General features: G+C 45.0%; 1 protein-coding gene across 2 annotated transcripts; it reads right to left on the bottom strand.

The window, feature by feature from the left end:
- Positions 1-15098, bottom strand: CHMP7 (charged multivesicular body protein 7). Of its 2 annotated transcripts, XM_037496676.2 has the most exons (10): positions 14717-15098; positions 11913-12084; positions 4519-4704; positions 4249-4382; positions 3356-3404; positions 3002-3121; positions 2599-2697; positions 2301-2361; positions 1662-1841; positions 1332-1429 (listed from the first exon to the last, which is right to left on the bottom strand). In XM_037496676.2, exons 1-10 carry the CDS (start codon positions 15013-15015, stop codon positions 1377-1379), a joined length of 1353 nt encoding a protein of 450 aa, XP_037352573.1. In that variant the 5' UTR covers positions 15016-15098; the 3' UTR covers positions 1332-1376. The 2 variants fall into 2 exon arrangements, with proteins under 2 accessions (XP_037352574.1, XP_037352573.1); XM_037496677.2 differs by lacking the exon at positions 2301-2361 and having other exon boundaries at positions 1-1429.
- Between the last annotated feature and the right edge of the window lie 136 nt (positions 15099-15234).

Raw genomic sequence — 15234 nt, 5'->3', positions numbered from 1 at the left:
GGTTTTTTTCTTTTAATTCTTTTACCAGATAAAAAAGAAAAAATAGTGATTGTTTCTCTTCACCCCAATATTTCAGTTTACCAAGGGAAAGCGGGAGAGAGATTTGTTGAACAGTGATTCATGCTCCTGTCCTGGAGCAAATTCCTCCTCTGCTCTACACCCCCTCAAGCAGGAAGGACAGGGGCCCCAGGCTGGAACATTTGTACTGGGGCAGCAGAGGTGCAGCGTGGCTGATGCCTTTGCTTCTCCCCATTGCCAGAGCATTCAGACCCATTTCTGTCTGTCCCCCATGCCACCCTCCCCAGTTCACCAAAGGGGGCAGGGAGGCAGGGCTCAGGAGGCAGGACAGGTGAGAGCAGGACAGGGAAGCACACAGCAGACATGGCAGAAGGCCACCTCTTCTGCTTCTATTGCACAGCCTGGCTTGGTTCCCTGCCCTGTCAGTGGGCGACACTGAAAAAGTAAAATGCTTTTGAAATTCAAACAAGGAAGCCATTGTTGTGTGCCAGGCTCAAGGGGAGGTGTGTTGTTGTGTGGCTTGTTTTGATACAAAGATTTAAGTTATTCCATGATGGGGGCAAGGCAAAGATTGTGCCTTTCTAAAAAATCATACGGGGTTCTGACACTTGGGGCCCTGACGTCACCTGGGCTTTTCCGTTCAAGTTCAAAAGATCAGGAATAACTCTTTTTCCAGTCAGGTCTTCTTCTGCATAAGATGGAAGAGACTGTAGCATCCAGCAACCACACAAGCCCCGCCACCAGTTGTGAGGACTCCCAGACACCTAGGGGCGACCTCTTTTTCTGAATACCTGGAGAATTTGAGAATGACCCTAGAGCTTATGTTGTGTGTTTCTCCATAAAGTGGCAGCTGTTTAATTTTCATTCTTCTTTTTTACCAATGCAACTAGAGTAGGACCGGAACAAGTTGTCTAACTGACCTCACAGACAGAATAAATGTCTCTAAAAACCAGTGGGGCTAAGGGAGGAGGACTGACTTTGATTTGGCAAAGCTGCAAATCTTTCACCTTCATTGGCTGGAACAAAGCTGGTGGGTGAAGACAAACCTAACTGAGCCAATGGCAAGAACTGCAGGCTATGAGAGACGACGGGTCACACACAGGACTGTATAAATTGTGGCACTATAAAGATGAGAAGGCAGGTCCATGATACCAGCTGGGAGCAAGCCTGAGGAGCACGCTTCCAGAAAGTTGTATCTGTCCTGCTGATAGTGGTAGCATCCAGATAAATCAGAGTGGTTCTCCTTCCTCCTCTTCAACAAGTTTTGAAAGTTTCTCATTTAAATAACTATGTACACAAACACAAGCCTGGTCTCTCTTTTACATGAGGGTCCTTCAATTGAGGGTCCTACAATGGCTTTAGAGAGTCGGTTCCAATTGCCTTTTCGGAGATTTACTGCTTGGGGCCAAACCTGCAAGGAGAAGAAATGACAAGCACTGCACACCAGGAAAGTCTTTCAGATGAAAGCATCCCAATGTTTAAGGGAGTGAGTCTTAATATAAATAATAAATCCTCAAACCCCTTACAGGGTTTCGGTACCCTGGCACATTGAGTAACTGGGCTGGGGCCCATCAGCCCTGTGCCAGCCACTCTCACCCAGAGGGTCACATGGCCAGCAGCAGCCCTGGGAACACAGCTCGTACCTCCCTCTGATAAGGACAGTTTCTCAAGTTCAGCTTCAAGTTCAGCGTCCGAGATCCTAGGGTTAGGCACACTGTTGGTATGAAACGTCTCAGGGGGGTTATCAGGCAGATCCAAAGGTTCTTTGGTGGTATCCTGAAGAAGGATGTCCAATTCCTTCTCCAGTTCCTCATTGTCGAAATCTGGAAAGAAAAGATGACATAAGGACACATAAGCCCAGGACTGAGGTTAATAAAACCCTGTTCAACTTTACAAAATATGCCCAGACCTCTGGCAGGTTATAACAAAATCACTTGGCTGGGAGGGAAAGGGTGGCTTCAAGCAGGTGCTCTGCTTCCACTCTCAGAGCTCAGTCATCAGGGAGGCATTTTGCTAACCCCTGGAATGGCCCCTGCTTTCCCTCGCCCTTGAAGAAAGATCTTCCAGTCGGAAGCCTGAGTAAGGCGTGCTGGAGCATCGAGGGGTCATCGATACAGTCTTGCAGGGAGATGGCAGGTTCCTCCAATGATGGCGTTTGGTAAGCCCAGGAGGGGAGGGAGAAGGAAAGCACAGCCCGCACCAGGAAAAGCAGACCCGAATCAAACCTATCACGTACAGGAACAACGTCCGCTTAGGAAGAGACAGTAACTTTGTGGACTCACCTAAGCCATTAGTTACCCCACCAGCCAGAGTCTGAGAAACTTCATCCTGGGTGTCACACAGCTGTAAAAGAAAAGCACAGAGCCTTGAACTCAGAATGGTGTTTCTGTGGAACTCAAAGACTCTGGGTCCCAATGTTCAGGGTTACAAAGTAATGTGCCAGGATCGAAGAATCACAGAAAGATTCCTCAAGTTCACATGGTTAAAAAGTCAAGTTTGAGGAAAGAGGACGTAAACCTGGTCACATCTGTCCCCAAATGCCTTCCTCTATAGGTTTCCCTCCCCTGCCCCTTTCTGTACCTCTTGGATCTGATCCACAAGACTCTCTGCCTTCTCCACTGTGACATCCTTCATGGAGAGTTTTAGTGCTCCTACCCCAGCCTGATAGGCATTGAAAACCTAAAGAGAAAGCAGAATCATCCTGAAGAATTTCAGAATTATAAGAACATTTGGCATGAAGAACGTCTGGCAACACAATACTGTTTCACCTTCAAAAGACAGCTTTGGGGTATCCTTTGCCACCCACACATGATTCATTCCATGCCCACTGGGGCCAAAACTTCCCAATAGAAGAGGCGAAGGTAATCCCAAGCACATCCTGAAAGAACCTGGCCTCCTTCAAACAACAAAGCCTCAGCAGTGGGGATAAGCAGAGCATGCTGGGGATATTGGCCAAGAAAAGGGGCAGAGGGGCAGTGGCTACCATCTGATCTGTCTGGGAGGCATAGATTCGGTCCAGGATGCCTTGAACAGTGTCCAGCTTGGCATGCAGGGCCTCAATGCGCTTTTCCGTCCGTTGTTTGGCCTTGAGAGACCTCAGTGCCTAAGGGAGCATGGAGAGGAGGTCAGGGTCAGACGAGGTAGGCTGAAGGAACAAGGAAGACAGCCCTCCCTAGATGACAAGCCAGTCCCAGGCCTCAGTGCCAAGCCACAGTGCCTCAGCCACCTGCAGATTATTCCCCATGAGTTCCAAGAAGGCTGCTCTCAGAGCTGCTGGGGCACCTCTCCCTGCCAGCCTGGCACAGGCACACACCTGAGTGGAACAGAGAGGACTCACCAGCTGCTTCTTTCCTGCTCTGCACGCCCGGCGGGCTTCTTCTTTACACCTATGTAACAAAGAAACAGCGATCAAGATGACTATGCCATCGGATGGAGTGGGGGGTGGGGTGGTGTCAGGGACCTAAAGAGTCACTGAAATTGGAGGATTACATCCTGTCCACCCAATGGGAAAAAAAAGATTCCCAACCCTCCACTTACAAACTTCTGCAGTGAGCTGAGACACAGCCTGGGCAGCTACATTGGGAAAGGCAACCTAACTAATGATAAACTGCCCACAAGGCGAGAACATGCCAAGGAGGCACCTTTAAAACACAGTGTCACTTTGGGAGCCAGGAAATAGGGAGCCAGTTCCTAATACCAGCAATGACTTCAGATATATCCCTTTGCCTTCCAACAATGGAGGATTTCTCCCACGATAAGATGGACTCAACAAGCACATTCTACTTCAATGTCCTATATCTTACTTCTCAGAAAAGTTGATATGTCTTTAGCAGAGACACGTTGCACGGTCATCAGGGGAAGAACAGGAATACTTCAGAAAGGCCTCTGGAAGGCAGAGACTTGTCTTGATCACTACTGTATCCCTAAGTCCCCAACACAAGGCCTGGCTCAATAAATACCAGCTAAATGGATAATGGCACAGAAGTGTTCATAATGCCGATCGATAACTGTAATCTTTGGGGGAAGAACTACAGTTCAGTTTTTCTCCTTTGTGATAGTCTGTGCTTTCCATGATTGCTACACTGAGTAATTAGTATTTTAATAATTAGTAAAAAAAAAAAAATAATCATAATAATATTTAAAAAAAAAAGCCCACAGACACCAACGCTTTGCTGGCTCTGAGGACCAGCCAGGGTGAGCGCAGGGGACATTCAGCTCAAGGGTAGTTACCTCTCTGCTTCCTGGGACAAGGACTCCACTTTGCGCGAGAGCAGCTGTTCACTCTGCATCAGCTGGTACACCCCAACATCTACGTCGTTGACAGGTGAGACCTTGGCATGTGGCCCCCGGGCAAACTTCACAATCTGAGGGACAGGGAGAAATTACTGCTGCCCCTACCACCAATGCTGAGAAATCCCCAGGCCCAGGTGCCGGCGGGCATGTCAGTGTATACTTAATAAATCATCACGAGTCAAGGAGTGAACAGCTCAACCGCCATACCTTTTCCCCGTTCTGCTCGAGGACTGTGACTCTCTTCTCCTTCTGCAGCTGCAGCAACACCAAGTAGAAGGTCCTCTCATCTGGGAAGGAGCCTGCACAGAGGTTGCTCAGCTCCGACAGGGCCACCACAGGGTGGGAAGAGAGAGGGGAGTTCTGATACAGACGATACACCTCCTCAGCCTTCTCCTGCAGGGAAGCAGAATGTGCTTTCAGCTCTGACCGCTGCCCACTGCCAGTGCTTCAAAACTACGACCACACAAAAGCTAAGGCAGGGGGTACTGACCTCATCTTCCCTAAAGTAGCAGCTCTGGAAAAGGAAAAAGGATTTGTGTTTTTTAAAACTTGGAGGAGAGGTTGGAGACGATGGATGAAATGAGGTACGTGATATTACTAGGAGCCAGCTCTGAGTGTGCCCTCTCATCTGGGCTGTTGCCCCAGACATGGTTCCTGAGGGCAGAATGAGGCTGCATGGTGAGGCAGAAAGGCCCAGGGACAAGGCCTAGGGCCTGGTTTTCAGCCCAGGCTGTATGACCCTGGGCCAGTATCACCAAGCTGAGGTGGGGGAATGACATTACATCTAAATTCCCTACCAAACCTAATCTCTCCATTTTTATGCCACTGGCAGTGCTATAAAAAGGAATATTACTGAATCCGTAGAATCTCAAGACAAATGAACAACTTAATATCACACCTAAAGCAACTTGCAGAAGAGGAAGAAACATGATCCAAAGTTAACAGAAGGAAAGAAATAACAAGGTGGAGACAAATGAAACAGAAATCTAAGGACCATAAGAGATGGTTCTTTGAGAAGATAAAATCGATAAACCTCTAACTACACTAACAAAGGAAGGAAAAGAGGAAACACTAATAAACAGAATTAAAAATGAAAGCAGAGAAATTACCACAGATAGCATAGAAATACAAAGGGTCACAAGAGATTACTATGAATAACTATTCTAATAAATTTGATAACCTTGAAGAAATGGACAAATTTCTAGAACAATATACTTTACAAAGATTAAAGTAGTGTAAAACAGAAAAGGGGAATAAACTGATTACAATCATGAAACTAGAACTTGTAACCAGAAATCTCCCCCCAAAACAAAAGCCCAATGCCAGGCAACTTTATAAGTAAATTTTATCAAACCATTAAAGAAGAACTAATGTCCTTCTTGCTCAAATTTATTTCTAAAAATCCAAGAAGAGGGAACAGTCCCTAAAACATTTTATGATGCCAATACTACCCTAACATAAAAATCAGACTAAAACAACATAAGAAACTACAGACTGACCAATACCCCTGATGAATATTGATGCAAAAATCTTTAACAAAACACCAGCACATTGAATTCAGCAATACATAATGAAGAATATACATCATTATCAATGGTTAATATATGTAAATAGGTTAATATATGTAAATCATGGATTAATATATGTAAATCAACCAACATAATACATCACATCAATAAAAGTAAAGATTGTATGATAATATCATAAATGGAAAGAAAGCATTTGATAAGATTCAGTATCCATTTACGATAAAAACTCTAAACAACATGAGAAAAAAAGGAACTGACCTCAGCATAGTAAAGGCCTCACATAACAAACCTACAGAAAATATAATACTTAATGGTGAAAACCTGAAAACTTTCCCTTTAAGATTAGGAACAAGTATCTACCATCACCACTTCTATTTAATTTATTATTAGAGGTTTTAGTTATAGCAATCCGACAGCAACAGGAAATAAGGAATCCCAAGTTGATAAAGAAGTGTAACTAACACGATTTGCAGACGATATGTTACTGTCTGTAGAAAGCTCTGAAGATGCCACCAAAAAACTATGAGACACAATAAATGAAAACAGCAAAGTGGCAGGTGACAAAATTAACATACAAGAATTTGTTGCATTTTTCTATATAAATAACAAGAAGAACAAGAAAAAGAAATAAAGAAAATTCCATCAAAAAGCATTAAATACCTAATTAACCTAACCAAGGAGGTGAAGAACTTAGACAATAAAAACTACAAGACTCTACTATAGGATATAGAACAAGACATAAAGAGTTGGAAAGACATTTTATGGATGGGGAGAACAATTTGGTCAAAATGACTCTTCAACCAAAAATGATATATAAACGTAATACAATGACCATAAAATACCAATGGTATTATTTAAGGAAATAGGATATATAGACCTGGAATAGGAATAAAGACCTGGAATAGCTAAAGCAATCCTGAGAAAAAAGGAGAGAAATGGAAATTTCTTGAGTTTTAAATCATACTACGAAGCAATAGTAATTAAAACATATGATATTGGAATAAAAGTAGACCACTGAAACAGACCTGAGATTCCAGAAATAAACCCACATATACACCAATATTTAATTCATGAAAAAGGAGCCACAGCCATGCAATGGAAAAAGGAAAGTCTCTTTAACAAAATGGTCCTGGTAAAGCTGGATGGACACATGTAATAAAATGAGATTGGATCCCTCTCTAACTCCATGCACAAAAATAAATTCAAAGTGGCTAACAGACTTGGATATAAGACCTGCAACCACAAAATATATGGAAGAAAACAGCGATATGTTTCATGACATCGGTGATAATGGTATCGTTGGAGCCTCAAACCTACAGAAAGGAAAACAGAAGCAAAAATAAACAACTGGGATTACCTCATATTAAAAAGCTTTTACACAGAAAGCTATGAAAATATAGGGAAGGAATACCAAGGAGTTCAGAGGTTGCTTGCAAAAAAAGGGGTTGCGAGGCAATATTCTGAAGGGTAAGTAAGTTACCAAGTGAAGTGGGACGGAAGGGAATCCTGGGAAGAGGGACAATCATGAGCAGCAGCGTAAGTGTGAGTCAATACGGTGTTCATGGGTGCAGACAACCTGTATTTTCTTCTTTATTCTGCACATGGTGGGCAGTTACTGAAGGGAGATGACACGGCTAGATCAAGAGAGATCTAGGGCCTCCCCTGGTGGCGCAGCGGTTGAGCGCTGGGCTGCGAGGCTGCCCACAGCCTCTGCAGTGCTGGTTCGATCCCCGGCCACCAGCGAGGGTCCCACATGGCACGCAGACCTCTCCTGCTACGCCCGCTGATCCCCTCGGCAGTGTACTTCGTTGGTCTGCCTGTTCTGCTCCCCGCTCTGGCTCTGGTGAATTCTCTCACCCTCCGTGCTTCTAACTGTACCCAATGTTTGTATAAATAAATAAATAAATCTTTTTTTTTTTTTTTTAAAGAGAGATCTAGCTGTCAACTGTGAAAGGATGGATTGTAAGAGTGAGGCTCAGAGGTGGGGAGACCATATATGCAAGAGACTATAAGGAAGTAAAAGAGGTAATAGTAACAGGGACAGAGTGGGGATGGATTCAAGTAAAATTTAGAAGGTGAAACTGGCAGCTCATGGTAACTAGGTATGGGGAGAAGGAGAGAGGAGAGTCTAGGTGACTCCTGGGACCTGCCTTGAGTAACTGTGGGTGTGTGTGATGTTATTAATTAACAGCAGGAAACAAAAGGAAAAACATTATTTTAAAGGAAGGAGAAAACAGTCCCTATTTTGAACATGTTGTTTGCTGCCTAAGGTACACCCAAGAAGATCCATACCATAGGTAACTGGATATACAAATCTGAAACTCAAAGGAGACACTAGGACAGCAGAGAAAACTCTGAGAGTACTCAGTATACGGAAGAGCCAATAGATGGGTGAAAGTAGGACGTATTATTCTGATGCATCAAATTGGCAGAATTTAAGACAATATCGGTAAGGATATGGGGGGATTGGCCACTTTAATGTAGTCTTGATCAAAGTGTAATTTGGTAATTTCTGTTAAAATTTAAAATGTCCATATGCATTTCTGGAAATAACTGCATAAAAATAAAAGAAGTACACGGATATATGAACATGACTTTCATTGTAGCATTTTTCTTCTTTTTTTTAAAGATTTTTATTTCATTTATTTATGCATACAAGAACTGGGGTGTAGGCCAGAGGTGCGAGAGGGTGAGAGGACTCACCATAGACAGAGTAGGGAGCAGAACAGGTGGATTGACTGAAATACACTGCTGAGGGGAGCAGCGGGCAAGACGGGAGAGGTCTGCTGTGCTATGTGGGTTAGCTCCCTGGTTGGGGGTTGAACTCCTGCTGCAGTGGCTGAGGATGGCTTCATAGTGCTGAGACTACCAGGGCCACCAGGGAGGCCCAGAATTTTTCTTCTTAACAAATATTGGAAAGACATAAATGCCCATCTATGTGGCAACTATTTTGTAAATTATGGCGTATCTATAGATTATTTGGTAACCATCCAAAAGAATGAAATCGATCGACACTGGTCATGATATAGTTTAAAAAATGGAAAGAAAAAAAATCAGGCTGCAGACTAACAAGTAAGTAAGATTCCATTCCTGGAAAACAAAGGCGTATAGGGCCTCCCCTGGTGGCGCAGGCAGTTGAGCGCAGCGCTGTGAAGCTGTCCACAGCCTCTGCAGCGCCGGTGTGATCCTGGCTGGCCGGCGAGGGTTCCACATGGCACAGCAGACCTCTCCTGTCTCACCACTGCTCCCCTCAGCAGTGTATTTAGTCAGTCTGCCTGTTCTGTTCCCTGCTTTGTCTCTGGTGAATCCTCTCACCCTCCCGTGAATTTGGCCTGTACCCTGGTTCTTATATGGATAAATAAATAAATCTTTAAAAAAAAAAAAAAAGGAGTATATATGTATATATACGTTTGTATATTCATTTATTTGCTTAAAAAATATCTATTGGCTGTATACTATGTATCTGGCACTGTTCCCAGTGTTCCAGAGCCTAAGGAAAGTCTTCCTTCTAAGTAGGACAAATAAAAACAAGTAAACAAAGAAGATTTTCAGAAAGTATTAGTTATAAGAAAATAAAATAGAAAATAACATGATAGGGAGTGGGACAGGATCAATAACAAAATATACATCTACCTACACACACACACACACACACACACACACACACACACACACACACACTGGTGCAAACAGGAATGGAACATATCCACAGAGATGGAAATGGTGAGCAGAAGGGAAATTTCATTTCATTGTATATATTTTTTTAATTTTTTAAAAAAGATTTATTTATTTATGCATACAATAAATAAACCGGGGTATAGGCCAAATGTGCGGGAGGATGAGAGCATTCACCAGAGACAGAACGGGAACAGAACAGGCAGACTGACTGAAATACACAGCTGAGGGGAGCAGCAGGCAAGACAGGGGAGGTCTGCCACGCCATGTGGTTATCTCCCTGGGTATCAAACCTGTGCTGCAGAGACTGCAGACAGCTTCACAGCGCTGCACTCAACGGCCTACACCACCAGGGGAGGCCCTGTATATATTTTTTTAAGTAGCAAAATAATGGGCAATTTTAATCTTTTTGCATCTTTTCAAATAAAGTAAAAAGTTACTGATTGCTTTCTGACTCTAGACTTGGGAAAATCAATTTACCTAAGAAGCAGGCTTTCTTCATTTTGTAAAAATATCCCATTAGTTTCATGCATATAAACATGTCCTCATACCAGAAGAACACGGTGAAGTCACCAAGTACTTGAAAGCAGATGTCACTGAATGAGATTGTTAAGTGTTCTGTTGAGTGATGTAAACTAGGTATATATTTAACAGTACAGTGCCCCTGCAGAGCTAGATTTATTTTTCCACCTAAATAGAATTAGACTACACTGCTGTCAGAATTTATTGTTGGTTCTTGGAAGGTCGAAGTAATTCCTCCCTACTCACATTCTTTCTACCTTTGCTCGCAAAAGATTGTGAGTCCAAAGGTGATCTGTGGGGACACAAGGATCTACCTCCCTTTGCTCCAGGTGGGGAACACATGAGGTCAAAGACTGCGAAGAGGAATGGCCCTTGGCCCAGAACCAAGCAAATATTCTGGAGTCTCTAGGGGACCGTGGTTGAGCCTAGGGAGTAAGGGTGTTGGGTGGGGGAAATAACTGTATTATGGGGAGGAGAGAGAGGGCATGAGGGGAGAGGAGGAAGGAAATGTGTGCTGCTGAGTCAAAACTCCTGGGGGAAAGGGAAAAGTTGGTAGATTCTGGAGACTTTCTCCACAGTCTGAGGCAGAGTGTGTGTAGGGCTCTGATGAGGTGAGGAGAAAGTAGAGCTCCTCTTGGCATGGGGGAATAAGGATTCTGAGCTGGCTCTACCTGTGTGAAACTTCCAGGGCTATGCAAGGGTCCTGAGATTGGACTTGGCCTGCAAGTTTCAAAAATACCTACTGTCTGCAGCATACTTCTGCTACCTGGTGTTCAGTCAATTTTGTAAACATATACATAAGTGTGTTAGGGCTGAAGCAGGTTTGTATTGGATAAAGAGTATGTGGTGACAACAGGGTTGAGAGAGAGAGACAGAGCAGTAACTAAGCAGGGACCCAGGGCCCACAAAGGAGTCATACTGTGAAAGGAGTCATACTCCAAGTGGGTTAGCGGCTGAGGGGGGAGAGCATCAAGGGAGGAGGAGGGACTATACAGATCAAGAGGCTAACTAAGAGGACAAGCAGGGTAAGGACAGATTCCAGAGTACAAGTGGTTTAGAGGAAAGACATTTCATCCTCTGAACTTGTTGAGGAGGAAGGGCTCAGAGAAGGTTAAGTCAGAGATGCAACAACAGAAAATTGAAGGCATTAATTTAGGAGATTCTACCGCAGAGAGCAGAAGGAAGGGAGCATGGAAGGCAGGTATGAGGGGCTGGGAGGGGACAAGACTGGGCTGTGGTATGATTCTGAAGGTCCTCCTAAAGTTGGGGATCCTAAGAGGGACTCCAGTCTTGATGACAGGGTGATTTTCTCCAACAGGGATGGCAGACCTCACACTGATCTAAGGTACTGATTTAATGGCGTCGCTGGTGCGGACTAAGTGAGCTACACAAGAGCTGAAGTTACCAGCGAGGGAGGCAGGCAGTACCAGTTGTACACACTAGGCTGGGTGGGAACACAGGTCAAGAGGAAGCTGACCAGGAGAGCATGATGGTACCAAGGGCCTGCAATATCATGGAAGTAAGTGATGGAAGTAAGTAAGAATAGAGGAGATCAGAGCCAAGTCTGCTGATTTAAGAGAAGACAAAGCTCAAAGTCACATGGTCCTCAGAAATCCTGAGAAATTTTGTCAGTAAACCACAGAAGGCAAAGCATTTTCTAAACTTTAGTTTCTCATTAATTCCTATAAATATTGAAAATAATCAACTGAATGTTACTGACAATTGTTAAAAAAAGGGTTACTCTTAATGTGTCAAAGCCCAACTAACAAACAACTAAACAATGTACAGAAGTAGTCAGATAAACTCACACAGGAACATGGAGGATGCTGTCATCACGCCAGATGACATCCAGACCTCTCCCCTCTCAGCACCTACCTTAAGCAGCTCCACAGCCACAAGCACCTCCTCCGCAGGAACCTTATTATCCCCCAGCATGTTGGAGAGAGTCCACTTGAGGGGCTTCAGCAGGAAAACTCCAACTCCCCAGGAGATCCAGCTGCTATCTACACTGGCCATGAAGTCTGACTCCCGCTGCAGCTCCCCTCGACTGCAGGCAAACAAAGAGAAGGGTATGTGGTAGGTTTAACTCAATGTCCTATTCTAGTTCCCACCTGCCTCCTTACCCCCAAAGAGGGATTTGACCACCATCATCACAGACAGCATTTAATAGGTACCTACCTGCGCCAGCTACTATAAGCAGCATTATTGATGTTCCAGCCCTAAGCCTCACCTCTCGGAAAGACAGATGTGTCATCAGAGTTCGGGGGTTAGCTAATGAGAACACCGAGAGGGTAAGGAGAGAGGCTAAGTCTGAACTGGCTGGCTCCAAAACACAAGTTCTCCCCTAATACTACAGAGGCACATGAAGCTACAGGGCCTATGTTGAGATTTCCTCTTATATGTGGAGTTCCAAATGATAAAATGAATATAATGGTAATAGATCACTGTCAAGTACAAGACATAAGGAAGAACAGAAAGATGTTCAAAGAAAGGGCTTTCTGCTATTCCTACTTAGGGTGGACACAAGATATAATCCTTTCATGGTACTGGTGAAATGTACTAAATGCTTACCAGTCACTATGCTAAGGGCTATAAGAAATATCTCTTCAAAGGAAATGCAAATGGCCAACAGACATATGAAAAAATGTTCAACATCACTTGTAATCAGGGAAATGCAAATCAAAACTACCATGAGATACCATCTCACACCAGTGAGAATGGCACATATTAAAAAAACTAGCAACAACAAATGTTGGCGAGGATGTGGAGAAAAAGGAACTCTTGTGCACTGTTGGTGGGAGTGCAAACTGGTCCAACCACTATGGAGAGCTGTGTGGAGATTTCTGGACCTACTAAACATAGAGCTTCCATATGATCCAGCAATTCCACTCCTAGGTATTTACCCAAAGGACACAGAAACATCAATTCCAAAGAGCACCTGCACTCCTATGTTTATAGCAGCACTGTTTACAATAGCTAAGCTTTGGAAACAACCCAAATGCCCAAAAATAGATGACTGGATCAAGAAGATGTGGTACATATATACCATGGAATATTACTCAGCATTCAAAAAAGATAAACACATGCAATTTGCAGCAACATGGATGGCACTGGAAGGGATCATGCTCAGCGAAATAAGCCAAAAAGAAAAAGAAAAATACCGGATGGTCTCACTCATAGCAGGAATCTAGAAAACTTAAATAAGGGACCAGGAAAATGAATATAAGAAAGTGAAAATCAAAATCAACAAAAAACTATGAACCAGAGACACTTTTTGGGGGGTGGGGGGCGGGAGGGGAAGGATTGGGGTCAGAATGGGGCGTTTGCAATTGTATGGGGGAATATAAAAATAAAATTTAATATTAAAAAAAAAAAAAAAAAGAAATATCTCTTCAAAACCTCACAATAAATCTAGTTACACTCATCATCTTATAACTGGTCAAACTAAGGTTTAAAGAGCACATAATTTGCCCAAGATCAAGTGGCATAGCCAGGATTTGCCCCCAAAGCTGCTAAGTAATAGCTATGCTGCATCTCCAGAGAAATATCTCCCTCAGAAATTTTTCAGGTGTCAGACCCAATCAAGCACCAGGGATAGTCAGTAGTGCCAGCAGGGAGGAGAGGAGAAATGGAGATTATCAAGGTTCCTAGATTGCAGTGGTAGGTGGTCCTGCTGCAGTAAGAAAGCCCAGGCTGTTTTTCTCCCTCACTGATTTCTTCAGCTACCGTCTCCCATGATCTCCACTTCAGGCATGAACTACAACTTTCTCCACAGCACATTTTCTGAGAAAAAAGAAACTTCCAAAAGGGGTATCCAGCATATCAGCCAATGCCAAGTACTGGAAGAGAAGCAAACTTGAAGAAATGCAACAAAGTTGACTTCGTTGTCCCATAGGAGGGAGGCACATGCTCACTAGGCTGCCCTCAGTATTACAGACAACCTGAAATGAAAATGATTTAGAATCAGAAGACCAGGGGTCCAGCCCTGCCATTACCTCTAACTAGTTTTGTAACCCCAAGTATGTTGACAGACACTGCAGACAGAGATCCTGCCGATGGGTTAGATAAAATGGTGTGTGCAGCCTCAGGTACCTCCAAAACACACCTGTTGCACACATCGCACCTACAGGACCTTCTCAAGCACCAAAAGATGCATTAAAGACCTCACCCCTCTTCCTGGGCTCTTATCTGATGCAAACAGCTTGTGCCACCAACAAGCCAACATAGGCACAAGACACAGGACTTGTGCTAGAAGCTATTGCCAAGACCCCTAAAGGCCTCTTCCCCAGGACTGACCTCTTAGCTCTCATTCCCTTAGTTCAATAAATCCCATTTCATGAACCAGCTGTTCCTGGGGTAATTCAAATTTCTAACCCCTACAAAATAACTACATAACAGGATTCCAGCCCAGATAAATCGCTGTCACCTGTGCCAGGCTGGCTTCTCTTACCATCTGAGCCTCATCTAATAGGACTATGCCCCCAGTATCTCCCATATCCTGTGTCCCCTCTCCTTTTCTACCCCCTAACCCAGCCTCCGGGTCGTCTTGGTTTCCTAGAAACAGACCTGCTCATCTGGGCACCGCGACCAGGCGCGGTGCGGGGTCAGAACAGGCCCGGGTCCCTGCCCTCAGGGCGCCGCCCCCACCCCGGCCCGCCCGGGCCCGGGCCCGCCCTCACCGCAGCAGGTCCTGCAGCACGGTGGCCAGCCCCAGCGGGACGCTGCCCTTGCGCTGAAAGGCCTCCTGCAAGTCCCGCAGACGCAGGCGCACCACCCCCTGGCGGCGACTGTGGCTCAGCACCAACGGCGCCCAGAAGCCCATCTTGCTGTCCCAGTCGGTGCTGTTCACCTCGCGGCTTCTTTTGAAGGCGGAGAACAAGAAGGACATGCGCTCCTCATCCTCCTCCCACTCGGGGGGCAGTAGGCCCGCGGGGTCTCTCCCGGCCGGGATCTCGGCCTCCCGCTCCGGGGACCACATCGGAACCCCAGCCCCGCCAAGGACCGAACACAACCCCGGCCCTGGTCCCCTTCCGCCCTAGTTCCTTCCCGGCTTCCGTTCCTTGACCACCGCCTCCTCGGTCATTACGTCACCACCGTCGCCAGCGTGAAATAAGTCCTGGGCGGCCTCACGGAGCATGTGCCAAGCGGTGCTCCCCTAGCCAGGGGGCGGGACGATGACCCGATTTTCTGGGAGCCT

The sequence above is a fragment of the Talpa occidentalis genome, unplaced genomic scaffold (genome assembly GCF_014898055.3).
Source record: "Talpa occidentalis isolate TD23 unplaced genomic scaffold, MPIMG_talOcc4v2.1 talOcc4.8, whole genome shotgun sequence".
Classification (NCBI taxonomy): Eukaryota; Metazoa; Chordata; class Mammalia; order Eulipotyphla; family Talpidae; genus Talpa; species Talpa occidentalis.
This window is presented reverse-complemented; position numbering and strand designations above follow the sequence as displayed.